The 27,791-nt window shown below is 41.6% G+C and overlaps 2 protein-coding genes across 5 annotated transcripts; one reads left to right on the top strand and one right to left on the bottom strand.

The window, feature by feature from the left end:
* Positions 1-13: 13 nt before the first annotated feature.
* Positions 14-25,273, top strand: LOC147797081 (dolichyl pyrophosphate Man9GlcNAc2 alpha-1,3-glucosyltransferase-like). Of its 2 annotated transcripts, XR_015427330.1 has the most exons (13): positions 14-224; positions 833-917; positions 1,617-1,706; positions 2,258-2,346; positions 2,791-2,941; positions 3,721-3,885; positions 4,137-4,299; positions 4,793-4,978; positions 5,223-5,293; positions 6,234-6,302; positions 6,776-6,893; positions 7,174-8,143; positions 21,199-25,273. XR_015427330.1 is itself a non-coding variant. In XM_087143993.1 (12 exons), exons 1-12 carry the CDS (start codon positions 140-142, stop codon positions 7,462-7,464), a joined length of 1,563 nt encoding a protein of 520 aa, XP_087000119.1. In that variant the 5' UTR covers positions 14-139; the 3' UTR covers positions 7,465-8,272. The 2 variants fall into 2 exon arrangements, 1 of the variants encoding a protein (XP_087000119.1); XM_087143993.1 differs by lacking the exon at positions 21,199-25,273 and having other exon boundaries at positions 7,174-8,272.
* On the bottom strand, positions 11,745-21,109 carry LOC147797082 (uncharacterized). 3 transcript variants are annotated; one of them, XM_087143963.1, is made up of 6 exons: positions 18,657-21,109; positions 13,884-16,493; positions 13,645-13,779; positions 13,136-13,354; positions 12,729-12,810; positions 11,745-12,551 (listed from the first exon to the last, which is right to left on the bottom strand). In XM_087143963.1, exons 2-6 carry the CDS (start codon positions 16,485-16,487, stop codon positions 12,418-12,420), a joined length of 3,174 nt encoding a protein of 1,057 aa, XP_087000089.1. In that variant the 5' UTR covers positions 16,488-16,493; positions 18,657-21,109; the 3' UTR covers positions 11,745-12,417. The 3 variants fall into 3 exon arrangements, with proteins under 3 accessions (XP_087000089.1, XP_087000088.1, XP_087000090.1); XM_087143962.1 differs by lacking the exon at positions 18,657-21,109 and adding an exon at positions 17,687-18,643; XM_087143964.1 differs by lacking the exons at positions 12,729-12,810; positions 18,657-21,109 and adding an exon at positions 17,687-18,643.
* Positions 25,274-27,791: the final 2,518 nt, after the last annotated feature.

Below are 27,791 nucleotides of genomic sequence, written 5' to 3' on the forward strand. Positions count from 1 at the left end.
ACACAGTAAATATACAACTGTTCGGGCGAGGCGGACTCCTGATCTACTGTGTACAAAGTGTCGTAGCATTGAACATGACAAGACGTTGACTTATTTTTACTAAATATTGATAAAATTTGTCGCGCAATTTCAAACAACAATGGAGAATCGACTAGCGTTGACAGTCTGTTTGGTTTTTATAGCAGTTACAGTGCGATGGGCTGTTTCTTTAAACCAATATTCAGGTTGTTGTAAATCCTTACTGTGGTTTAAGTCGTTGCATCTTTTTCGTGAGGAAATGTGAGGCTGCCCTTCGCTTCCCATGTGTGACTAAGTCAGGAATGGGGTGGAAGGCCTTTTCACATTTCTTCCCGTTGCTACAATATTAATTTATTTGCAAGCTTACCAAAAAGAAGTCCCAAGTGTACTAATTGTGCTTGCAAAATATTAACAATGGGATCTCAAGAGCTTTGCGGTGGATAAGTTTTGAATAGGCTGAGGCTGTGTGAATAAACTGAAGTACAATTAGGGACTTAATTATGACAATAAGCTTTGGCTTTTTTTTTTTAAGATGTATTTTTGCGTTGGGGAGATGTTAATTATATATAAAACGGGTTTGCCCTTACCCAACGTATATTAATAAGCACTGTATGCTCAGTGACTGTCCGAGAGCTTGCGAAAAAACCTCACAAGCTTACTTGGGTGGGACTCGAACCCACGACCTCCTGCTTACTAGTGCAGATGTCTTAACCACTCGACCACCGAGCTTGCCGGGGTCGGGTATGGTATTGTTTCAATGCTGGCTGCATTCATGCCTTTCATTTGTTGATTTATCATCGTCGTCATTTTACAGGTGCAGGCACACCGCCCATGTTTGGAGATTATGAAGCACAGAGGCACTGGATGGAGATCACCACAAACCTGCCCATCAAACAGTGGTAACAAAGATCACATAAACTCGTCTTTGGACATCAATAACTCGTGCAGTGCTGCAGTACACCTGCCCCCTCTAACTTTTGGGATTGTAGTGCTGGAACACACTCATAGCCCCTTCTTCTTTTTTGTAAACTTAATCACACGTCCCAGCTTCGCAGTTCCCCCTCCCTTGGCAAAAATGCAGTCCGGTGAGCTTGACATCAAGCGCAGTGAGATGTTGGCTTTACTCATTACTCAAAACCAACGCACAATTTCATGCTTAGTGATTTTCTGCTTGAAGAGCTTCCATTCATTTCACAGAGGCTGTGGGCTGGAGGGCACAACCAGATTTTTCTTAAAATAGTAATTCAACAGTATACATGTCTATTGCTGAGTGCATGCAGCTGTTGACATGGCTACTCTGCAAAATCTTTGCTTGATACACTTCAACACAATTTGTCTGCTAAACGTCAAGCAGCTTCTCAAAAATTAGACCCTCGGATGGGATTTTCTTAGATTTACATGTAAGAGAAGCTCTGTCGAAATTATTTGGTTACAGCTGCAAACACACACACTGATGGATAGCGGCTTCATGTATTTTTCATTGACTGATGAGTTATTGCAAGCCGTAACTAACTAATTCGAGCACAGCCATTGTCTGGGTTGCCAGTTGGTCACATTTCACCAATCTGAATTTTGTCTGCACGCATATTTCTTTGCAGGTACACAAACACCACAGACAATGACCTTCTCTACTGGGGCTTAGACTACCCACCTCTAACCGCCTACCACAGCTGGCTGTGCGGCATAATGTAGGTGGTTTGCCTTACCCCTTACTACTAGGGGGAAGATTTTGATGAGTTCTGGGCCCAATTTCATGGCGCTGCTAAGCACACGATTTTACTCTAACAGGGTCTTTGTGTATTTCATGAAGACTGTAAGCACGGCAAATGCATACCTAGGAGGAAAAATCTGCTTTATGTAGGTACAAAACGAAACAATGGAAACTTCTAAGCACGGGCAACCAGGAGCACAAGGACACCAAGCACCACCTTGGAATAGTGCTAACGGTTAGCAGAATTGTTTGCTATAGTAAGCACAACGTTTCTTGTACACTGTTAAACAGTGCCATGAAATTGATAGCCCTGTTGTGGCTACAGCCAAGAGAACTGTGCAGTCGTTTGTCAGATGTAGTCCACAATGATGCATTCCTGCTTAACTAAAGACCTCATTTGGGCTTCACAGTCCTCCCAGTGTTCCGGCTTCCTTTTATTTATTCTTTTACAGATCGCATATTTCATGATTTCCATTACTTGACTTTGCGGTATATTTCAGAGTCCAAATCTTTTTTTTTTCTCAACAGCGCTTACAAGATTAATCCTGACTGGGTAGCTTTGAATTCTTCCAGAGGATACGAGAGCCGTGAACATAAACTTTTTATGAGGTATTCAGGTAATGTGTGACTTCTGTTGGAATGCATGTGTCTTCTCATTTTCCTCCTTGTGTTATGTACTGTCCCCCTGCTGGGGCTTTACCATTCCTGTCGGACGAAATTGTAAACTTTCTAAGTATCACTCCAAAGCATTGTCTCAGAGTTTCAGAAAAGTGACAGTGCAGTCAGAGATGTTACACACAGAGCTTGAACAAGTGGCCGCCAAGGGTCAGCATGCATTAAGTCCAGCGTTGTGAAGGACTTGAACTTGGCCGTGCCATCTTGTGGTATAAAAATTTCAGTATTTGTGGCCGAAAATAAAAACAAGACTGTGACAAGTTTGTTAAAGGAATAATTCCGTCAGCAAGTGGTTAAGTACTTGTTTTTGTGTATACAAAGACATGGTACACTTCTGGCAACTTGTATTGATTCTGGACTCTTTCTTCCATCCCCCTGACCCACAGTCCTGGCTGTGGATGTCTTGCTCTACATCCCCGCCGTCCTTGCCTTCTGCTCCTGGACCCTGACCGAACAGTTGGAGGTCAACCAACTGAAGACTGCGGCCGCCTTCCTCCTGTACCCTGGACTGATCGTCATTGACCACGGCCATTTCCAGTATCCTTGGGTTTTACAAACTGTTCATCTTGAAAGAGCAGTTAAAAATGTAAAATTTATCCAGGAGAAATATTACAATGGTACATCCTCCAAATTATCGCTGTTGCCATTTTGGCTGTCACAGACATCAACCTGACTACCACATTATAATTTATGCTTTAGATCTTGAGCTGAACATGCTGAAAGACTACATTTTGTAATAATTACCAAGTAATCTCGTAGGAAAGTCTTCCTGACAATGTTCAATTTCAAAGTTACTTTTCAACTTCTGCAATATTATGATATCACAGCAATAATAGCACGCACAGTGTGTTACAGTATCTGTCAGTTAAAGGCGCCAAAATATTGTCATTTTCATATTAACATGCATATTGCGTCTTGTAGCCTGTTCTTCACCTAACAGTCTTGGACCTTCTCTTAGAGTAAGACTAAGGTCCAGAAAAGTTGGAGGCTTCAGTAATTTTTGTTGCACTTAATTTCTTTCAAAATTTCCCCACTGTATCCCTTTCCACGATGCGCCCAAATGTTGGGTTCTGTTGGTTTACAAATTCTGACTATCATGCCCAAGCTTTGCGTTGAGATACAAGTAGCCAATTTAGGCAAGATGCCAGTGGCTTAGAAGATAAAACATTGATGTGATATTTTGAAAGGTCCCAGGTTTTAAAGCTTCTCTAGTTACGTTTGTACTTACTTGTACAGACACGTTTAACTTCTCTCACATTTGACATGTGAAACAGCAAAGAATATACTAGCGTTTCCTTCACTCCAGTTTGATTTAGATACAACTGTGCCAGCCTTGGCTTTGCATTGTGGGCCATGGTTGCCCTGGCAACCAATCACGACCTCCTGGGGTCAATTGCCTTTGTCTTGGCCCTGAACTACAAGCAGATGGAGCTGTACCATGCTCTACCGTTCTTCTGCTGTCTGCTGGCAAGATGCATCTGGTATGTCAAACTAAGAGTCATTTCTCCTTTTCAGATCACATGCCCGGGTTTGCTGCAACTTATTGTCAGAGTATTAGAGCTGTTGTGCCCAACATTGCCCGAGCCTTAGAATGTCTTCACTGGAACAAAGGTGTTCACATTTACAGAATCGTTCACTTCTTTTGCCAGAGTGCTGTGTGTACGAACAGGGATCTAACAGTAGAGATGCACAGCCATCATGAACGATCATGTTTATTGTTTCTGTTTTGCAGGGAGACCAGACTGCCGTTACTATACCGTTTCTGGAAGCTAGTCCAGATTGGTGTTGTTGTCATTGCTACCTTTGTTCTGTGTTGGCTTCCGTTTTTATCAGACATGGACGTCTTTGTTCAGGTGTTGCGTAGGCTCTTCCCCTTTGACAGAGGGCTGTTCGAGGTAAGTCGTTATTTCCAAAAATGTTAGCTTTTGGGTGTCATATTTTGTTGACGAGGCATGTTGTGGATGCAAGTATTTTGGTGCCGATGCTGGTGAGGTATTGCACTGTCAATGACAGAAAATTATTTGCTTCGTTGTGCTCCTAATTCTAAACTTGTTTCAAAGAAGTAATTGATATGGCTCAACTTATAATGTGATATTATAATTATGTCACAAGATAATGAAGAACAGGTATTTTTGTAGTAGCTGATAAATTTTCAGCTCGTGTTTAATTCTTTAACTTTGTAATTCATGGCCTTAGTCAGTTTAGCAAGTCGCATTCAAAAGCTGGTGCCTCTCAGAACCGGCATATCAATACACTTTGAAGAGAAAATCTGGGCCACATGCATAGTGAATTGGATAAGGCTATCCATTATTATTCATTGAAGACCATGTTATTGGACTCAGATCGCACCAAAAGTAATCCTGTTTCTTCCCTAATATTTTGCCCCAGGACAAAGTCTCCAACTTCTGGTGCAGCATCAGTGTCATCATCAAAATCAAGAATATCCTATCCCAAGATGCATTGGTCAAACTCTGCCTAGCGACGACTGGGGTATGCTTACTACCCCTGTGTGCTGATCTGTTGAGAGCCAGCGTTAGATCAGCAAGCAGTATATTAAAATTTCACTACTCCTTGGTGAGTAGAAGTTTCTACATGCTGCCCTGGTCATTTCTTTGTTCATTTTCCTAGTTTCTGTTTGTTCTGTCAAATAATTACTTCTTTTTGGTTTTTAATTTTGCAAGAAACATATTTCTCTTCCAAAAACTCAAAACCTAGTTTTCAATTCTTGATTTAGACTATTGTCATCTTTATAAGAAAAAAAATGACAAAAGTGATGTGGTACTTTCCTAAAGGTACTGTTTCTTTTGTCTTCTTACAGATAAATAGTTCTTTAGTATTCTTCTTGTTTTCCTATCAAGTTCATGAGATGAGCATCCTTCTTGTAGCTTTGTAAGTGTTCAGTGGCTTTTGTTTACAAGTTAACCTCCCCCTCCCCCTTTCAACAACTGCACTGCTCATCTCAGAATTTGCTTCAATCTCACAGAATATTTTATTAGCATATACAGGTGACCGCAACCAGAGTTTCAAATGAAGTATATGGCTTTTAACTGGTTCTCCGGAAGATTTTGCTCAGCAAATAATTGAAGAACCAAAATTTCAGGGGGGAGGCCAAATTCTTCGGGTGCCAATTTTGGGAACATTTTTATCATTGTATGACCTCTGAGGGCTGAGGCTACAATTTGGTACTTTTTACACACTTTTGGAAGTAGGCCCCCAAAGTGGCATTTCATTATCCCCCCCCTCCCCCGAATCATTTGGTCCGTTTTGGGGGTCCATTGCCCTCGTTTCCCCCCCGCCCCGTATCTGCTCTTTGGCCCTGGTCTAAGGGGTTTCAGTACGAAAGTGCAAAGCTAGTATTTCTCCACTGTATTCTTGTTTTGTTGCGTCCAAAGATTGTTCAGGCAGGAGAGGCTTTGATTTTGACAAGAAATATACAGATCCCAATTTCAAGGAGCCACTACTCAAAGAAATATATTTTGGAGTAGAAAATGTTTGCTTAGCAGAGATGAACTACTTGTCAAACTTGCCTGGCATCATGCGAGGCCATGCTCGAACCACTTGGCTTTAAAGAGAATGTGGCCATGTGTAAGCCTGTGGTTTTACAGTGGCAGTCGTTTCCCATATATGAGTATGTTCATGTCAGCTGCAGCCTGGTAATTTGGATGTGGCCTCATACAGCATTGGTGCCTTCATAGTCTGGGGAATTCCATTTCAAATGAGAGTGTGACAAAATCAGGATACCAGACTGAATTCATAGTTAACTCATAGGTGATTTCAATTGGTCTCTGCATTTGCCCTTTCTCATCTCCTTTCTCTCCCCCAATTCTAGGCCTGTTTGTTGCCTTCTTGATGTTCACCCACTGCTCTGTTCTTGGTTTCTTCTTATATCCACATTTAGGTAAGTATGACTGCTAAGACCTAGTAAAATGTATCACTGTGAACGATGCCACTGTAATGTTTCAGGCGAAGTTAGACGACTCGAGATTTTTGTTGAGCCAGATCGGTATGAGTCCCGAGCTGGACCAAAAGAGGGTGCAATATTCCTAGGAAAAAGAGGTTCCGTTGGTCAGAACTGCACGTCGCTGGTTCACAAATGACTACGAAATGGCAGTGTTGCGGTCGCATTAATGCCAACAACATGAACACTCCCAACCAACATGGCTCTTTTCAACTGAAGAGGGAGTGCTTCTGCTTTAGGCAGATACCAACGGCACATGCCCAAAATGAAGCACGTCCAAGGTCGCAGCTTGCATTTTGTTCAAACACTAACCTGACTCATTTTGCTGGTTCTGCTAAGGCTTCTGGTTTCTTCCAAATGTTAACGTATCCTTGAACTGAGGCTTGTTTTTCACCTGCTTGTATGTCTCTCAGCATGCTACCACTTCTCATCAAGGATCAGCTCTTCTTGCCCTACCTTGCCCTCTGCCTCATGTTCCTGGTTGTGGCAAGGATGTCATTCAGGGAAAAGTCTGTCAAATTCAAAGTTCTGGTAAGACACTCTTCAGAACTTTTCTTTATTTCTCTGAAATGGGAACCCCCAAAATTGAACCAACTACCAGTTCAATGCACAGGCTGGGTCAATCACAAGAGCCAGCATTTTAGAAATGGTGCTGTCATTTTTAGGTAAAGGGGTTGAGGTTTCTTTCAATGAGGAAAAAAATCAGTTGTTTTCAGAAACAAATTCCATTCCCACCCCAGACTTGGATGCGCCACTGGCTATATGCTGCTGACGTAATGCCCAAGTGTACTTAACATTGTTCCCTCCACAGGTTGCTTGCTCCTTGCTAGGAGCCATGGCCCTCAGCATCACCAGTGTGATATTGGAGCCCCCAGCTAGGTATCCTGATCTCTATGCCGTGCTGGTCTCGGTGTATTCCTGTGCACATTTCCTCGTCTTCCTGGTCATCTTCTACATCATGCAGCTGACCACGGAGGTGGAAAACATCGCGGTGACCAATGCTTACCACATCAGCAGAGGGAATGCGGCAGCGGGCCACCACTTGAAGCAAAGTACCGGGAAAAAGGGGAAACCAAAACGTAAAATGCAAAAAGTGGAGTAGGTATAGTTTGTCATGTCCTGGGTTGTCACTGATTAATCATTCCTCCAAGAAATTTTCTTTCAATGATATTTATCTCCTACTCTAAGGCAGAGTTTGGGCGGCATGTTCTCGTATGTTCACTAACAGCTTGATTTGTCGTTCTTGGATTGGCCGCTCGAATGCCGGGTACATACTATTGGTTATCGCTGGTAGGCCTAGTTAGTGACAAGCAACATGTCGGCGTCCACGTTAGGCCTGTGCCGGGTACCCGGGGAGCCGCCGGTCGATTTCAAAACCCGGTTCCATTTTTCCGGGCCGGGTACCCGTAAAAAAGTAACTAAATTAGGAACAAACATTCATGCATAAAATGTCTGTGAAATTTCTTACTGAAGGACAGACTTCATGAAAAACCACCGCTAAACCACTAAAATTCACGGGCGATAGGTCACTCGCTACGTGTGATTTTGAACATTTCTTTAAATTGAATAGTCATATAAACCTTTGCATCTAATGTCTGCTTAATCAAAATGACTTTTTTAGAGTTTCCTTTTTGTAATTTACCGAAAACTGCAAGCTTTTCCCCTACTCTCTGATCGCGCGGCGTTACCACGCAAAGTCGTTGCGAACTCAACTACACGGGCGCAGCAGAAATGTACGTGACGTAATGGGTTCGTCAACTGTGCGGCGCGGGGAGGGTAACGTTAATAGCTCACTGTACAGTTGAAAAGTTGAGTCAAACCTTACGCAATATCTACCTTTTTAATTCATTGGAATTCTTATCTTTCATCTAATTTTCTCAAAATTAAAAGATTCTCTATTAGAAAAGCAACTTTTTACAATGGTTTTGGCTGAAAATGGATTTTTCGTGTGGTTACTTTTTATTTGTGAAGACGTTTTTGTCTCGATCTTAAACCGATCCAGAACTAGGAAAGGTGTCATCGTCACTTTCGTCGATCGATCCTGCGAGTCCAAATATAAAAGCTTAGATTTTGAAAAAAAATTGAAGTATATCCAAAACACAAAGTTGACTTCTGACCATATTTCACTCAAATTTGAGGATTTTTTAGCTGCAGTCTTACTGAATAATTTTCGCGATCCGGAACTCAAAAAATGACTGTACCAAACCTATATGAACAAGAGACCGAAGGAGTTTTGTCTTCTGAGGGGGTAGCGCTGTTGATGTACACTTGCATGACTGTATTTGTAACTATCAAACCCTGTCGGCCAAAATGACTTTTGTGCGGAATAAGTAGTGCTTACTGTTTGAATTAAGAGTATTTTTGTCAAATTAAACAATATGAATGAAAATTACTTTATGTCGGGATTGACGACGAAGCGAGAGCGGACTGTGTAATATTCCTGCAGTACTGGGACTCCACGCGGCGTGCGGTAAGTAGTGATGACGCACAAATTGAGCGGTTGATCGGCCCCTTTTCATAATCAAAGCACCAAATGTGCGCTACAAACCCAAAGAGTCAGAGAACCAGTTTAGTTAAGTTTTATACCAAGAAATATTCCGTTTCAAAATTATTTTTGAATTAAAGCAACTTGAATTTCCTCAGTGATTCAGCGGAACTGTGGATGAGGAATTAACCAAAAGAGCAGGAATGATGTTTTCTGTATGTACATGTACTAAAGCATTTCAAATCCAAGTATTTTTTCACTCGAAAAAAAGGAAATGTTGACAGGTGCAAGTCATAATACAATCGGCCAATCAAATGTCACTTGTCGTAGTACTTATACATTAACATCTCGACAACTGAACCTCAGGGTAATGGAGTTATCCTGAAAAAATATTTATTAGACTAAACCACTTCATCGTGGTACGTACCTTCGTGTGGCAAAACTTTCGTATCGCTTAGTCATTTAACAACGTGAAGCGCTGCTATTTTTTCACTTGGGCTTCCCTATGTGTGGTCACATGACCTTTCTTTTTATGGTCACATGGCCGCTGCAGTGTCGGCGATTGGACTGCCTGAAGGGCACTACAATTGGGCCCGCGTTGCAGTCAGGTTAGTTTCAGCGTCTTGAAAGCCAGGATTACACAGTTGCAGCTACGTTGATTTATAATTATGCAACGTGCTGGTCCTCGTCAGAAAAGAAATGAACTTGGGATGACTCCTGACCCTATATAGACTTCCGATACTTTTAACGCCATTTGAAGCATTTTGGTGGCGTTTTTTTTTTAATCAGAAACTTGCAAATAAGTGGATGTATTGGTGTGGGCATTGTTCGAGTTACACTTCTGTGTTGTGAAAAATAATTAATGTTAATTTTGCAAAACTTCCTATTGTCTCCAACTTTGTATAGAATCTCTCTATTTTTTGCTGCTGTTCAAAAATCAAAATCTCACTAGTTTTTCCGTGTGTTCCTGTAAAACCCTGACAAGGAGGTGGTGTGTGATCCTCTTCCGAGAACAGTGTTCTTGGGTCTTGTTCCCGTCGTTCGAGCGCGAGAACAAGAAACCCGTGTCAAGAGCTGGTTAAAAAGTCCCCAGATGAAAGTAAATCCCTGTAAAGTAACTACACACGATGACACTAAGTAAATGGATACATTTTACAATGTATACAGCCATACACATGTCAAAGTATGTTTTCCAACTATTGTACATGAGTATCACACAAAAGAACACATGGGCTTAATTCCTGACTCACCCAACAACCGTGGGCTTGGTGCCTCAATATTCTTGTGGCATCAGGTATTAGAGGCCTGAATCATCCTATACAAAATAAGACAAGGTTTGGAAAAATAAAATACGAGCATGAAACCCATACTGCACTTATGCTTTTTTTACAGTTTATACAAGCATATTATAGTAACCACTGCTCTAGCAAGTATGAACCAACATGCATCATGCACATGTGCACAGAATTCAGTTGCTATGGATATGTGTCAAAGGTCACTGAAAGTTTCCACACCTTCACCCGCGCGCACTGCACTCGTGTGACAGACTGAGATGCATGTCCCCGTACGTTATATACAAGCAAGTTGTGCACAAAGCTATCACACGTGAGTCCAGAGGAGCCCAGCCAAAATGGGAAAATATAATCCGTAAAACCCTTTCTGCCCCAGCAGAAAGGACCTGGGCCAGTAAGAGTAAAGCCTTCAGGGTGAAAAGTAGTTATCCTGCAAACACTGAAGAAGTACATGAGCTGACAAATAGTTTCATTTCATGAAATTTTTTTTTCATCAAAAATAATAGCTTTGGGTGTAGCTTTTTAAGTAACATGGGTGTTTGATTCATAGGCTTAAGAACAAATTGCTATCGAGTCGCAGTTTTTATTCATCCACTTAACTTTGAAGAACTATTCTGAATTTCAGTGAAGCCAGAAAAAAAATGCTACCTGTCTTCTGATCTACCTTACTTACATAGAGTGATCCTGAATTTGTTTCATCTTTTTTTGGGGGGGGGGATACGCAAAATTGGAAATAGACTAAAAATGCGTATTTTTAGCTTGAAAGTGGTGGAAGAAGGTCCAGTGGACTTAATGATACATACAAGTAGTACCCTTTAAGATAGAGTTCCTTACTTTCAATTGAAACAAATGTAACCTGACCTTCCTTGCTTGTTATTTTAAGCAGTGAAAACTTAGTTTGACACTGAATCCGAATTTAAAAAAGAATTAAAAATATCCCCTCCTACTAACCCTGTTTTCAGATGTCATGTACAGGAAGCGGAACTATTTTTTTGGGGGGGTGTAATGTATCATTTTTGCAAAAGTGTGTGTCATTTTTATCAACGGTTTCTACAGCTCCTATTGAATTCCTTAGGGGTTGGCTTACATTCACTGTGAAAATATATTGTGAACTCAATATTAACCGGCAGTTTCCAGAATTGCCAGCAACTTTTGCTTCTCAAATATATTTTTCACCCATTTAACTCATTAGCTCACATTAAATGTGAATTTTTAATCTGCCTTTACCAGTTGAGTTTCCATACAGTGAAATTAACTCTCATCTACAAAAAGTACATTTGTTTCATACAATAAAAAAAGTTAAATAATCCTAAAAACTAAACATTGATAATATTTCTACAAATGGTATAATAAATTGCTTCAAAGACACAAAAAGTTAGCATTTCGTGAATAGCCTCTGAACTGATGTATTCCATATAATCTACCAGTGTTTGTTGTGAATCTCACAAGAATCTCCATCAAACCGTGTGGTTGATATTAATTAGGATGAAAAATGAAAACCCTGCACTGTAATAATGCCTTCAGCATGCACCTTTAAGTACTGTAAAACCAGGTATTGCAATACTATTATCTGAACGACCTTTAGCCATGTTAGCACAGACATAAAATCTATCTTGAGAGTACACACAGCCAGTTGCAGTCACGGAAATAAACTGTGTAGTGCCCCATAAATCACAGTTGTCATAAAAACCACCCACTCTAGTTTCCAGCTTGTAAGGAGAGATTCCATATATTGTGTTGCATTGCATCATGCTGTGCTATTTTGAAGAAACTATGTTACACATGAACAGGCAAATAGCCGGTTTGTTTTGGTTCAAGGAGAGGAATGGAAGATTTCCAAAGGACAGGTTGTTTCTTCGGCCTAGGTCACACCTCAAATACTCCTCTGCCAAATTCAAGGAGACTACCCCTGCCCCACTGTTCCCATATGATGTGTGCAAAAAGACCGTCGGTACGATTCACAGCTTAAACTTGAGATCCACGCACAACTCTTGTGAACTTTGTGGGCTTTTTTAATTAGTCTAACATGTATGAAAATGAAACCTTATGTCATTAATGCCAGCAGTATCTTTAAAATACAGAAATGTAATAGCATAATTAATCTTCAAGATGCGATGTACAACCAACCTGTTCAAACCCTTACATAACCTATCTGGTTAATATTTTCAACTATTTTTTCAATTTACAAAAGCGTATGTCAGTGCAAAGGATTTTTACAGAATCGAAATTACTACATGTCCATGCAGTAGGTCAGGGAAAGATGGGTTTTCTTTCTTCTTCAGGTACTCTGACAACTGCCTTCCGACAGACTTCTGTCCCTGTGGATATCAATCCTAGAGTTGTTACCTGCAGTAATGACAGTCACTCTATTGGATGTTTCACCAATAGAAATTTGGTTCATCGGTACAAAATCTGAAAGGAATAAAAAATTAATACACACTTGGGTGTACGCAAGCAAACGATCATGCATCAATATTTTGTCTCACCTACAGTTTCTCATTATGTACCGTAAGTTTGAATCAAAGCACGATTGGCCTCCAAAACATTGCAAAGTTGGAAACTTGACAAGCTCTGTGACATAAATTTTACCTTCAGACACCTGACTATCTGTTTGCGAATTGAGTGTTGAATTTGAAGAGCTGATTCTTCGCCTTCCACAAGTTACCTTCAGCTTTAAATATAATTAATGTGAGAGCATTATTAAGTTGGGCTATCTGCCCAATTTTGCCTTGCCCACGAATATTCCACAAGGAAAACTTTGTCAACACTTATCAAATTCAGAAACTTGTTCAATTGTCAGAGTATTGTCACTTTTCTCCAAATGCCAAAAACCGAAGTGATGTTTGACATACTTATTAGAAAAAAATAAGGCATCTAGCAAAGTAGTAAAACACGTTGCTTTAGTGTAGGAGATTGGTTTTTGCCTCTTCGGCTCTTTTGACGGGGAGAGGTAGCTTTGACTTTTGGGAAGGAGGGTGTATTTGCTGGTGACGTACCTGTGGTGTCAGATGAACCTCATGGTATTTGCCCTGTGGCATGAAGGCCTCAAATGTTATGTTGGCCGTGGGGAACTCTTTGTCATCACCACAAACCTTCAAGATCCGCAGGAAGCTGTCCGAGCTGCAGGCACGGCAGGCAGGTCCACAGGTGTACGGCAGGTTGGGGAAATCCCTGCCACGGATATCTTTCAGATGAGTATGAAGAAATTGGAGGATCTATGCAAGAGACGGGAGATGAGTTCAAGTCTGAATATTCTCATAACCACTGGCTATCAGTCTGAGATGCCATCAGCTTCAGGAATTTTCTCCTTAACTAAAAAGTGTGGACTGAGATGCAAAGGTGTCAGGTGAGCATAAACCTGATGCTGCTCAATAGGACTTTGTATTCAAGCCAGGCAATAATTTTGGAATTGTTCTTTACAAAGGGACAAGAAATAAGTTTTGCTGACAGTGATGTAGGTTGATGTGCACAAAAACCAATTAAACAACAGTCTGACATGCATTACATGTAACGAGCACTTGTTGTATCCATCATGCAAGACGGTCACTTGAATTGTGTTCTGGGAGACAGAAATCCTCCTTAGCTGAATGGTGTAGAAATTTGATCCCTGAAATCTGAAACGGCCTCTGGTTTTAAAGACCTGCAACAAAGAAGTCCCAAGAATACTGAATTAATGTTTTGTGAGGTGATGTTGAACGATTCTTAATCAGTTCATGTAATTGCCTTGTGGATTCTGATATTCACCCGTTCATTGGGATCTCTGTCACACCAACACTTGGCAAGAAGACGATGAAATAATGGGTCCGGAATCACATAGCCAAAGTCAAAAAAGTATTCTTCATCTTCTGGCGAGGGTTCCCAAAAGTCTGCTTCATCCCCTCTGAACTCTGGCAGGTGACTTGGTAAGATGCAGTAATTGGGAAGCTTCTGTTGGGCACATCCCAAAACATCCAAGCTTGGGTGACAGTCCTCATCCTCTTGCTCCTGGTGAGGTGCTGAATGGGAGCTTCTTGAATAGATTGGTGTCAGTAGGTCGTACCCCTCCATCAATTGCAACACACAAGGTAGGAGGCTCTCTGATCCAACCATGGCCCTGATCAGCTTCAAAGAGGCAATGCCTTCTACTTCCAGTGCTAACCAGTCTTCTGCCTCGGTCAATCTGCGAGTATCTCTGGGAGGGATACGTACAACTGCCTTCAAAACATCCAGCAGGCCCTGAGGTCTGATGATGACATACTCCTTCAGCAGGGTATCATCGCTTCTGTATATAATGTCACCAGTGCGATGAAGACATACCAGGACCTTGTGCAACTCATCCTGGGTCAAGTCTTCATTGCCTATGCAATGCAGAAGGTCAGATGTGGTCATGATCCAAGGCAGACTCTCATCGGATTGCATATCTTGGATCTTACTCAGGACACGTAGATGGCGAATGGGGAAGAGCTCTCTCATGAAAGGGGTCGTCTTTGCAATGCTAATGATTGACTGGCGAAGGTGTAGCCCATCTTGATCAAATGGCTTGGAATTCTCCACAACGTAAAGAGGCCCCTTGTCGCCGTTGATAGCCAATATACTACAGAAGTCATTGTAGAGTTGGTCATCAATCTGGGAACCAAAGTTTGTGATGAAGTCAATCTCGACGCTGTCCCGGTGAGTGCCAATGACAAAAACCAGAGTGTTTGGATTCTTGGAATGAGCCTTCACCATGAACAGCCACTGGCGCAAGCATTGGAGCTGTTGCTGGTCATCCTTACGGGCATCCTCTAAATTGAATACCAGGAGATAAACGGCCTCGGCCGGTCTGAAGAATTGTTGCATGGTCTGGTACACGCTGTCACCAGCATTGTCCCAGAAATGCATCTTGAGGCTAACAGGATTATCTCCCATGGAAGCATCCATCAGAAACTTCTGAAAGGTCGTGATTGGGATGCCAGTCTTTTCTAGATTTTTGATCTTCTGAGCTACCAACCAGTCATACACTGGGAACCCACAAGCAGTGACTACAGAACAAACAATTGACAACCATGTCGATGTCTTGCTAAACATCACAATCTCCCAACCAATCATCTTCCCGACTATGATGGCAACAACAAAGCCAAAAGACTTCTTAAGCGTGTAAGGAAGAATGAGCTTCCTAACGGCAGTTATCTCACGGCCTCTCAGTGCTCCATAGGGATGCACAAAGCCCATTAGAATGCCAGCAAGAGTATCTGACATGTACATGTACACGTCTCCTAAGTAACTTACCCACGGCCAATAATTTGTCACCAGCCCGCAAACAACCACGGTAAACAGACTTACTGAGAAAAATTGATGGCTCTTCACAATTTTCTGAATCCCCTTAAAGCCGTCTCGCATGAGGAGAACACCTAAGAGATTGCCAATGACCAAGGGGGCCAGCGATTTGCCGTTCAGACAAAACAGACGCCTTGGTTTCATCAGACAGTATGCAACTGCGACCCCACTGCGACACCCAAGCCCACACAACAAACCCAACCCAGCACTCATAGCACACACTCCAATGTACAAGATGAAGGATACAGTTACTGCACACAACGGCCCCAACTGATGACTATCTCTTAATTGGGCACTGTACTCTTTTGCCAAGACAGCAACACCAATCAAAACGACATGAAAAGACACTGACGTAATGAAGCGATACGCGGAATGGAAGTCTGATTTAAATGCAGGCAGTGACAAAAATATGGCAAGCCAGCACAGGACGCCAAAATCATTCAGGATGCCTGTGTACGAAAACAGGGCAAAGAGCACAAATGATGGGCCACCAAGCTTCACTTGATAAAAAAAATGCAGGACAATTTTACTGAGTGCCTGAAATGCTCTTCTGACGTCCCCAATAGTTGCGGACGTATCTTGGTTGTGGCCACGACTTTGTGGAGATTTTCTGAGAACACTGTGATCATCCTCAGATAAAGCGTCCTTTTTGACGGTGTTTAAGACACCCCCCATAATATCAATGCCCTTGCAGACACACCAAGCCGCACAAAGGCCAGGGTCATCAGCCGACTTGCAGACACCAGTGGTGCTGGGTCTCCAGGCTGGCTCCTGGTCACAGGTCTCGCCTATGGTGATGTCAATTCCTTCTGTTGCCTGCAGCTCAGCATTTGGGTCACACACCTCTCCACACAGGTACTTCAGGGTGCTAGACTTGCCAACACCTTTATCGCCAATGGTGAGGATCCTTAGTCGATTGCAGGGCAGCGAGCCGCTCCTCAGTGCCTTCCTGTACTCTTGGTGTAAGCCTATGTCATTGGCCAACACTTGAAGGTTAAAACTGCCACCAAACCCATTAAAACCAGAGAGATAGGTTGAAAAATTAACATCCATGGCAACCTGGTAAAGAGGAAAAAACACCAGAAGTGAATCAATAATTCCAATGATAATAAAATGGGCTGAAATTATATCAAATGGTAGGCCTAATGCCACTGGTTATTCCCTCGCGATGCTGCATCATACCGGCAAATTTGAAAGCAAAAACAGAGTCAACGCTCAAATAAAGTCACTATCCATGGTCAAATCTCACGTGTCAAGTCTCTAATTCAGAAGTCATTTAAACGCACCCTCAAACACATCAAAATTAAACTCAATATTGAGTTCTCTAGGGAGTTGACGTGAGGAAATTCCAAACTACACAAGACTTTCTATACAGTCAACAAAATCCCTACAGTACACGATGGTATGCATGCGTTTGCCAGTAAACCAAATACTGCTTATGCAATGAAAATTTGCATGGCAGATAAGCACACTCGAAACTGCCATACATGCAAAGAAAGAACATCTTATTAAAACACTTATTAATGATAGTACATGTACATGCACCTGTGAAATTTTGAAAACACTGAGGTTTTACTCCCCAAGTGTATTTCAAGCTAGCCCATGCCATTGGCCGTTAACCTGAAAGAAAATGTCATTCAATCCAGGAGCGATTTCTTAGTATGGCATTTTATGAAACAGCAACACATGCCTATCACTCTTGCTGCAGAATCCATTTTCTGAGGAGTTACTCCTCAAATTTGGGACTTGCCATAGACCCTACTGTACAATGAACCATCAGAAGTTATGTTTAATAAATTCATAGTCTCATTGCTACGTCTACGCAAACGGTCAAATCATATTTCTTCAGTACCGTAGTCTATATATGTTAGCCCATCAAGTCTATAATCTTGTACACAAGTTGTAACACAATGTACGTTAAAGTGCACCCCAAGACGTTGATAATCACATTCCTTGTGGTATAGCATCCAAGCTGGCTGATTAACCTCCCATCCTCTACATTGGAGAAAGTTTCGTTACCAGTGTCACCTCTGGCAGATCATTATTATAGATTCTGCGATATATAGAGCAAGGAAGCAGATGATATACATGTTTATACAGCCTCTGCCATGTTAGTTTAGACCATAGAGCAAGGAACTCATCACCGTGCAGTTAAACTTAAGCCCCCTCAATCAGCAACAAAAATATGGAAAGAATCCCATAAATTACAGGTACATCGTAATACATGTATTTAAAACAGACCGAACACATACACAATCCATGCGCTTTACGTGCGACACGTGGACGGGCCCGCCGAGCGCGTGCAGCGATCCGAACTCAAGTTGATTTTGTTTGATCAAAAGAGTCACGCTTATTATAATTTATACATGGTCATATACACGTTCGTTGCTTCAAGCTTCCTCCATCGTCCATGTACAGATTCACTGGTGACCTAACGCAAGCTTTATTGCAGGGCAGGAGTGACTCGATACTGAAACATGTAGTTGTCGTTCATCGTAGAGAAAACATAAAGTAACCTGATCATGTGCAATGAAAGTGCATGCTGGAAATTCCCTTCAGGAAACACAGAGCTGACACGGGAAACACAGCCCATAGACGCATGACCCCGTTAAATTAAAGGGGCACATCCGATTGGTTTGGAATGGGGGTTCACATAGGCTTAGATTCTTCCCAGAATTCAGTAAGATCACATAAAATTATCGAGCGTCTCAAACGTCGAACCATAACTTTCACTGATAAGTGGCAATTTTACGGGTATACTAAGACTCGACGCTTTGTATACTTGAGAAGTGAACTTGTATGGTTTTCGGATTTCATTTTGAAATGGATCGAGTGTGATTGTCATTAACATTAAACATCTCATTTTATAGTAGGCCTATATAGTTTCTAAAATGACATTGTATTTGTAGCCCCCCCCACCATTGAGCGCGAAACTTTACAGTGACTAAAATTGTCGGCATGTGGCAATACATACACATGCCGACAAGTGTGGCAATACATCTCGAAACCAAGCAAGTCTCCAGAAATTGACGTTTTGGTGGAGATAAAGGCCCAGGCTCTCTTCACGTATTGCGGCGACTGGCACTTCTCGTGAAAGGCCCATTTTCCGGCCCATCACCGTCGATTTCCCTGTCGTCGACACACATATTTACCCAAATTGGGTTTACTGTAATTTGCTAGAAGGCGTCGGGCCTATAAAAGCCGGAAGACTTGAACCATTACCTGAAGTTGGTGTACTAGCGCTTCGAGCACGACTTCTGGTAATCTGTGTTACTGTAGTACATTACGGACTTGATACACTAAGTTCACGGGCCTCTGTCCCGCTTGAAATTATCTTCAGAAGATGACGTCAGACCTTATAGTACATCGGCGCGTTTGACAGTCACCCCTTCATCCTTGACTGGCACTGCATGAAGAGGTAATCCGAGCCACTAGATTGAACTTAGGCTAACGCTGTTTGGTAACTGTCCGCAGTATATTAAAGGAATATTTTCCGATAGCAAGATCCATCATTATTAGAAGGTAAGACTGTCCAGACGTGCTGTGTCATGTTTCCTCAGTACTGTCCGTGGTATTTTACACTGATGCTCATTCGTATTTAGAACATTTAGAATAGTTCTACATCTCATTTTCTGCATGACAAGCAGAAGTGTGGGTCCTTTTACGCTCATATTTAGTTCAACAGTCAGTTTCAAGAGGTAACCGTGTAGTTACACACGCCAGGCAGCTCATCTTGAAAAACAGTACTTCTGACCCTCTCCACCAGTAGTAGAATTTTGGGGAACTAGTTTTTTAATACAACAAGATGGGGACACTAGCATCTGAATTACGGCTATAAACGTGCCTCTGGGGGATTTTGTCAAAAAGAATTAAAGTCTGAGATTTCAGCACTGGTAGCTTTCACAAGGCGGCAAGATCAAGAACCACGACAGGATCCCTAGAAAGTCCTATAATAAATATCTAATAAAAAAACACGCAGGAAGGAATAGGAAGGCCAATTTCCCCCGAACCCCCCCCAAGCAAGTGTGTATTTGCCTGCAACTGGGGACCCCCTATTGTTCCTCTTTTGTTTGTACTTTAACTTTTTTAGAAGACCACCCATACGTTTTGTACACAGTTGTCAATTGGGGACCCTCTGTCAATCGGGGACCTTATTGTCCTCTTTTGTTCAGGGTCCCCAGTTGAATGCATAAACAAACTCACATTTTTCTTCCGGGGGTACATAGTTCCTACTTTCGGTAAGTCCTTCAACGGGGTTGATATGTTTACTATAGTGAATTATACGAAGCCGAATTAGAGTCAAAAAGATCGGAACATGTTTTCGAGAAATGTAATGCTTTTTTAAAAAAAGGAATTTTGGGGGGAATGTAATTTTTTTCAAACACACTGTACTTTGAATTGTTGACTCTAATTCTGCTTCGTAGACTTATATCATATAAAAATTGTTGCCACGCCTTTATGTAGTACTTAGTGTATCCTGGTTGCCATACGTTGTTCACTGCAGCCTGCGGCTATAGGCTATATACACACTCAGTTATGGATAAACAGTCGTGACTATTTTACGTTTGCAAAGTCTAATGTTTAAACAAACATTAGAAAACTGATGATACATGTTCCATGTAAACTAAGGACAGTTTCCTTTGCCTCTATCGATATACAGCGTAATGTATAAAATGACGTGATATAACTGGTAAGCCGAACAACATTGGAGCCACGTGCAGCACAATGTCTAGCCTCGTCCTCTAGTCGCCAGTATCCATACTACGCATTCGCTGTTTCATCTTACCAGTGTTCATGTTTATATAATGTGCAAATATATGTTTACAAAAATGTATTCATAAAACATGAATTGTTTAATCTATATGGCCTTATGACATTGCTAGCCGACTTTCAGTCGTACGATTGAGTAATGAATTAATCCATTCTGTTTACAACCTTATGAAAGAAAATACTCTGACCTGTAGCCTTCAAAACAGTAACCAGTCCCACCTGAATAATTGAAATCAACTTAAACTTACAACTGAGAACAAGCTGAACATCATTCTTGTTTCTGAATCATATCTGAATGAAGAAAATTACATGTATTAGCATCTTCCATTGATAGAATAATCAAAACTTCCAAAAATTGAAAAAACCTTACTGTTGGTTCTGACCATAACATTCTGTTGGAGTGTCTGATAGGCCTGTGCCGGGTACCCGGGTACCCGCCCGTCGATTTCAAAACCCGGTTCCATTTTTCCGGGCCGGGTACCCGTAAAAAAGTAAAGTAAATAAATTAGGAACAAACATTCATGCATAAAATGTCTGTGAAATTTCTTACTGAAGAACAGACTTCATGAAAAACCACCGTGCCGATGAAAACCCGGTCCCGCGGTCATACATGAAACTTGAATTCGGAGATCGACAGCTAATTTTGTTACCCACTCCGCCCATTGTACCGCAAGTCGTTTTCCTAGTTCCGGAATTTCCTAGTTCACAAGAGCGAAAAAACCACTAAAATTCACGGGCGATAGGTCACTCGCTACGTGTGATTTTAAATATTTCTTTAAATTGAATAGTCATATAAACCTTTGCATCTGATGTCTGCTTAATCAAAATGACTTTTTTAGAGTTTCCGTTTTTGTAATTTACCGAAAACTGCAAGCTTTTCCCCTACTCTCGGATCGCGCGGCGTTACCACGTAAAGTCGTTGCGAACTCAACTACACGGGCGCAGCAGAAATGTACGTGACGTAATGGGTTCGTCAACTGTGCGGCGCGGGGAGGGTAACGTTGATAGCTCACTGTACAGTTGAAAAGTCGAGTCAAACCTTACGTAATTTCTACCTTTTTAATTCATTGGAATTCTTATTTTTCATCTAATTTTCTCAAAATTAAAAGATTCTCTATTAGAAAAGCAACTTTTTACAATGGTTTTGGCTGAAAATGGATTTTTCGTATGGTTACTTTTTATTTGTGAAGACGTTTTTGTCTCGATCCTAAACCGATCCAGAACTAGGAAAGGTGTCATCGTCACTTTCGTCGATCGATCCTGTGAGTCAAAATATAAAAGCTTAGATTTTGAAAAAAAAATTGAAGTATATCCAAAACACAAAGTTGACTTCTGACCATATTTCAATCGAATTTGAGGATTTTTAGCTGCAGTCGTAGTGAATAATTTTCGTGATCCGGAACTCGGAAAATGACTGTACCAAACCTATATGAACAAGAGACCGAAGGAGTTTTGTCTTATGAGGGGGTAGCGCTGTTGATGTACACTTGCATGACTGTATTTGTAACTATCAAACCCTGTCGGCTTAAATGACTTTTGTGCGGAATAAGTAGTGCTTACTCTTTGAATTAAGAGTATTTTTGTCAAATAAAACAATATGAATGAAAATTACTTTATGTTGGGATTGACGACGAAGCGACAGCGGACTGTGTTATATTCCAGCGGTACTGGGACTCCACACGGCGTGCGGTAAGTAGCGATCACGCACAAATTGTGCGGTTGATCGGCCTCTTTTTATAATCAAAGCACTACATGTGCGCTACAAACCCAAAGAGTCAGAGAATCAGTTTAGTTAAGTTTTATACAAAGAAATATTCCGTTTCAAAATTATTTTTAAATTAAAGCAACTTGAATTTCCTCAGTGATTCAGCGGAACTGTGGATGAGGAATTGACCAAAAGAGCAGGAATGATGTTTTTTGTATGAACATGTACTAAAGCATTTCAAATCTAAGTATTTTTTCACTCGGAAAAAAAGGAAATGTTGACATGTGCAAGTCATAATACAGTCGGCCAATCAAATGTCACTTGTCGAAGTACTTATACATTAAAATCTCGACAACTGATCCTCAGGGTAATGGAGTTATCCTGAAAAAATATTTATTAAACTAAACTACTTCATCGTGGTACGTACCTTCGTGTGGCAAAACTTTCGTATCGTTAGTCATTTAACAACGTGAAGCGCTGCTATTTTTTCACTTGGGCTTCCCTTTGTGTGGTACATGACCGTTCTTTTTACGGTCACATGGCCGCTGTAGTGTCAGCGATTGGACTTCCTGAAGGGCACTACAATTGGGCCCGCGTTGCAATCAGGTGGGTTGTAGCTCTATGGTTTCAGCGTCTTGAAAGCCAGGATTACACAGTTGCAGCTACGTTGATTTATAATTATGCAACGTGTTGGTCCTTGTCAGAAAAGAAATGAACTTGGGATGACTCGTAACCCTATATAGACTTCCGATACTTTTAACGCCGTTTGAAGCATTTTGGTGGCGTTTTTTTTTTAAATTTGACTCTTCAAAATAAGTGGATGTAATGGTGTGGGCATTGTTCGAGTTACGGTGGTATTTTTACGGTGTCGTACATAGCACTGATCTGGTCCGCACGTGACACGACCAGCGCTCACCATTTGTGCACGCCACATGCGTTCCGCGTGTACGTGGTCAAGCAGCATCCGGGACATTTCCTTTGAGCGTTTGCAGGTGCGTGTATCATGTAGGTGGTTTGCAGCTCTGTTCTCTTTTCTGACGTTTCCCGTGAAGATTTGTTTTTCTGTTTCATACACCCACAAAAAAATTGCAAACTGAAGGTAACAATTTCGTTTGATAAAAAGGTAGGAGAGATTAACTCCGACGTTTAGAACAATGTTTTGCTTGCTTCCTATGTACCAAAAAGAACCGTGTTTCGGGTACATGATCCACCGGGTCGCGTGCAATGCCATTTGTTACTAGGCGATCTCTTTTCCGGGTACCCGGGTACCCGATGTTATTAAAAAACGGGTACCCGGTTCTAAAAATACCCGCAAATGCACACCCCTAGTGTCTGATCGTCTCCGTCGACCAGATCTGCCTACGAGCTGGAAACCCGGTTTGGAGAAGTGAAGTTTGAAGGTCACGGTCATTACATAACTAACAATGGAGGAGTTGTTGCTGTCCCCAACCAGATTTCCTTAGGTGGTACGTACAATGGTATAATTGACCTTTTCCGTTCACATGGACATTTCCTCCTTGATTTTCTTCCAAACATTACACAGTATTGTTGTCATGTCCACTGTGCGGCAATCAACAAGTCCCCGCAAATTCATCACTGGAAGGCTATCACACGTCATCCAGTAATTTCGGCTACACATTGAAGCTATTTAAATGACTGGTGGCTAAAAGCATTTCCTTGTCACTGTTCACATTCTGTGAGGACTTGTGACTGGAACTATGAACTGACCGACTTTTTATGGACACGACTGTATGTGCTTTTTATTGGAAATCAAGTTGCATTTGACCCTTTCAAAAGTCGTATAGATCTGATTAGGAATTTCTAGAATTTGTTCTGGGCTTCTTTGAAAAACAGTGTGGTATTTAAAGGTACCAAAGTTTCATCAGAAACGAAAAGACCATTGTAAAGATAATACAGATACTTTGTAGATTAAAAAAACTATGGGGAAGATATACACCGTTCACCTCGTTTTTATTCAGAATAGTCTTGACTGAGAGTCACTTCAATTGTGCTACATACGTTTACAGGACCTTTTAAAATTTCCTGTACAAGAATATATGGTACTTATTTTCCATGTAGGGGCTGAATCAGTGGGGCTCTTCTGGAGCATGGGGCCTCTCCAGGTCAGACACTGGGTGTTCGTTTCTTCGTAAAGATACCACTAAGCCCGCGACTGTAGATCTTTATTTGCACCATGGACATCTCGACACCGAAGCAGTACAAACGGCTGCACCGGATGCGACTGCACATGTGCAAGAACGTCCAAAGGATCACTGTCTACAGCGGGCGCAGTAGGGGGCCCTTTTTACTCAACCCAAAATTGGGTTTGCTTTTAGAGTCTTTTTTAAAGAGCAATTTGTTTTGCTGTGTACAGGCCCATTTGAGATTTGAATGAAAATTTTAATTAATTAAACGATTCTTTAAACATAATAAAATTCATAGTTGAAGCAATAAAATAAACCACCCACACTAATATGCGACACATGCTTCCTTTTGTGAAAGAGAGTATTTTTACTAGGCTTACCAGCACCTGTTTTAACAAAGGTTACAGGTTGGTAACGTAGTCGTCATGGTTTTAGGCCTGTGCACTTTGTATTGTTACAACGTACCCGTTATGCTTGGTTCATTTTGCTGGAAACAATACTACAGTCCATTTTATAAAACTGATACGGCATTTGGTAATGTTGAAATATTGATCAGAGATCGATATGTTTGGAACTGTGGGTGGTTTGGCGGAGTTCCGTGCATCAATGCTTCACACGGACTGGTCGCCACCGAGTCCATTCCCAATACGAGTGTCTACCCTCAAATAAACCGGTCATTGATTTAGAATACTTCAGGGTAGGTATGGTAATACGGAGGGTGCTGATGAAGATTGGATGTTGAAGTTTCTAAAAGGCCACCAATCATGCTGACGGAGCCTAAGGGGAGATTCGTGATTGGCCTCAGGTTCTGCTTTTGTTTTGTTCATTAAGACTATATTTGTTTGTTGGTGTTTTTAACACCTCAAGTATTCCTCTACCAAATCCAATTACCTCCCGCACTGTTTATTCCTACATGATGTGTGCAAGTTTCTACAAAGACCGTCTGTTACATGATTCCCAAAATTGAAAGTGAGATCCAACTTTTAAAAGACCCTCCCCCCAAAAAAACCGCTGTTGTGAACTTTGTGGGCTATTTTTGTTTGTCTAACATGCATAGAAGCACGCTATCCTTGAGATAAAAATTAAAACTTATGTCATTAATGAAAGCCAGATCATTGAAATACAAATATCTTTCCATAATTCCTCTTTATAAAATATCTTCACATAATTCATCTTCAAGATGAGATGAACCAACCTGTTCAAACCACTACATAACTAGCACAGAGCATTGTAAGCTACAGGTTAATATTTTCAATTTTTTTTATTTCCAAAAGCTTATACAAGTGCAAGGCATCTTTGACGAAATTCGAGATGACTACATATCTTCATGCAGTAGGTCCAGGAAAGATGGGTTCTCTTTCTTCTTCAGGTACTCTGACCACTGCCTTCCGACAGACTTCTGTCCCTGTGGATATCAAACCTAGAGTTGTTACCTGCAGTAATGACAGTCACTCTGTTGGATGTTTCACCGATAGAAATCTGGTTCATCGGCACAAAATCTGAAAGGAATAAAAAATTAACACACATTTTGGTGTACGCAAGCAAACGATCATGCATCAACATTTTGTCTCACCTACAGTTGCTAACCAAAACACTATTGGCCTCCAAAACACTGCAAGATTAGAAACTTGACAAACTCTGTGAAGTAAATCTTACCTTCCGACACCCGGCAATCTTTTTGCGAGTTAAGAGTTGAATTTGAAGAGCTTCGCCTTCCACAACTTACCTTCAGCTGTCAATATAATTAATATGAGAGCATTATGGGCTATCTGCCCAATTTTGTCTTGCCCACGAATGTTCTGAAAGGAAAAATTTGTCAACCCTTATCAAATCGAGAAACTTGTGCAACTGTCAGAGTATTGTCACTTTTCTCCAAATACCAAAAACCGAAGTGACGTTTATTTGATATACTTATTAGAAAAATATACGACATCTATTTTTTAAAAGAGCAAAACAGTAAAACGCGTTGTAGTTTGTATTTGCTTTAGTGTAGGAGATTGGTTTTGGCTCTTCGGCTCTTTTGATGGGGAGAGGTAGCTTTGACTTTTGGGAAGGAGGGTGTATTTGCTGGTGACGTACCTGTGGTGTCAGATGAACCTCATGGTATTTGCCCTGTGGCATGAAGGCCTCAAATGGCATGTTGGCTGTGGGGAACTCTTTGTCATCACCACAAACCTTCAAGATCCGCAGGAAGCTGTCCGAGCTGCAGGTACGACAGGCAGGTCCACAGGTGTACGGCAGGTTGGGGAAATCCCTGCCACGGATATCTTTCAGAAGAGTATGAAGAAATTGGAGGATCTATACAAGAGACGGTAGATGAGTACAAGTCTGAATATTCTCATAACCACTGGTTATCAGGGCCGAAATGCCATCAGCTTCAGGAAACTTCTCCTTAACTAAAAAGTGTGGACTGAGATGCAAAGGTGTCAGGTGAGCATAAACCAGATGCTGGTCAATAGGACTTTGTATTCAAGCCAGGCAATAATGTTGGAATTGTTCTTTACAAAGGGACAAGAAATAAGTTTTGCTAACAGTGATGTAGGTTGATGAGCACAAAAACCAATTAAACAACAGTCTGACATGCATTACGTGTAACGAGCACTTGTTGTATCCATCATGCAAGACGATCACTTGAATTGTGTTCTGGGAGACAGAAATCCTCCTTAGCTGAATGGTGTAGAAATTTGATCCCTGGTATCTGAAACGGCCTCTGGTTTTAAAGACCTGCAAAAAAGAAGTCACAAGAATACTAGATTAATGTTTTGTGAGGTGATGTTGAATGTTTCCTAATTAGAACATGTAATTGCCTTGTGGTTTTTGATATTCACCCGTTCACTGGGATCTCTGTCACACCAACACCTGGCAAGGAGACGATGAAATAATGGGTCTGGGATCACATAGCCGAAGTCAAAAAAGTATTCTTCATCTTCTGGCGAGGGTTCCCAAAAGTCTGCTTCATCCCCTCTGAACTCTGGAAGGTGACTTGGTAAGATGCAGTAATTGGGAAGCTTCTGTTGGGCACATCCCAAAACATCCAAGCTTGGGTGACAGTCCTCATCCTCTTGCTCCTGGCGAGGTGCTGAATGGGAGCTTCTTGAATAGATTGGTGTCAGTAGGTCGTACCCCTCCATCAATTGCAACACACAAGGTAGGAGGCTCTCTGATCCAACCATGGCCCTGATCAGCCTCAAAGAGGCAATGCCTTCTACTTCCAGTGCTAACCAGTCTTCTGCCTCTGTTAATCTGCGAGTATCTCTGGGAGGGATACGTACAACTGCCTTCAAAACATCCAGCAGGCCCTGAGGTCTGATGATGACATACTCCTTCAGCAGGGCTTCTGTATATGATGTCACCAGTGCGGTGAAGACATACCAGGACCTTGTGCAACTCCTCCTGGGTCAAGTCGTCATTGGCTATGCAGTGCAGAAGATCAGATGTGGTCATGATCCAAGGCAGACTCTCATCGGACTGCATATCTTGGATCTTATTCAGGACACGTAGATGGCGAATGGGGAAGAGCTCTCTCATGAAAGGGGTCGTCTTTGCAGAGCTAATGATTGACTGGCGAAGGTGTAGCCCATCTTGATCAAATGGCTTGGAATTCTCCACAACGTAAAGAGGCCCCTTGTCACCGTTGATAGCCAATATACTACAGAAATCGTTGTAGAGTAGGTCATCAATCTGGGAACCAAAGCTTGTGATGAAGTCAATCTCGACGCTGTCCCGGTGAGTACCAAT

Source organism: Acanthaster planci, linkage group LG12, assembly GCF_054643075.1.
Source record: "Acanthaster planci isolate LZ-2023a linkage group LG12, COTS_SCS, whole genome shotgun sequence".
In the NCBI taxonomy this organism is placed as follows: Eukaryota; Metazoa; Echinodermata; class Asteroidea; order Valvatida; family Acanthasteridae; genus Acanthaster; species Acanthaster planci.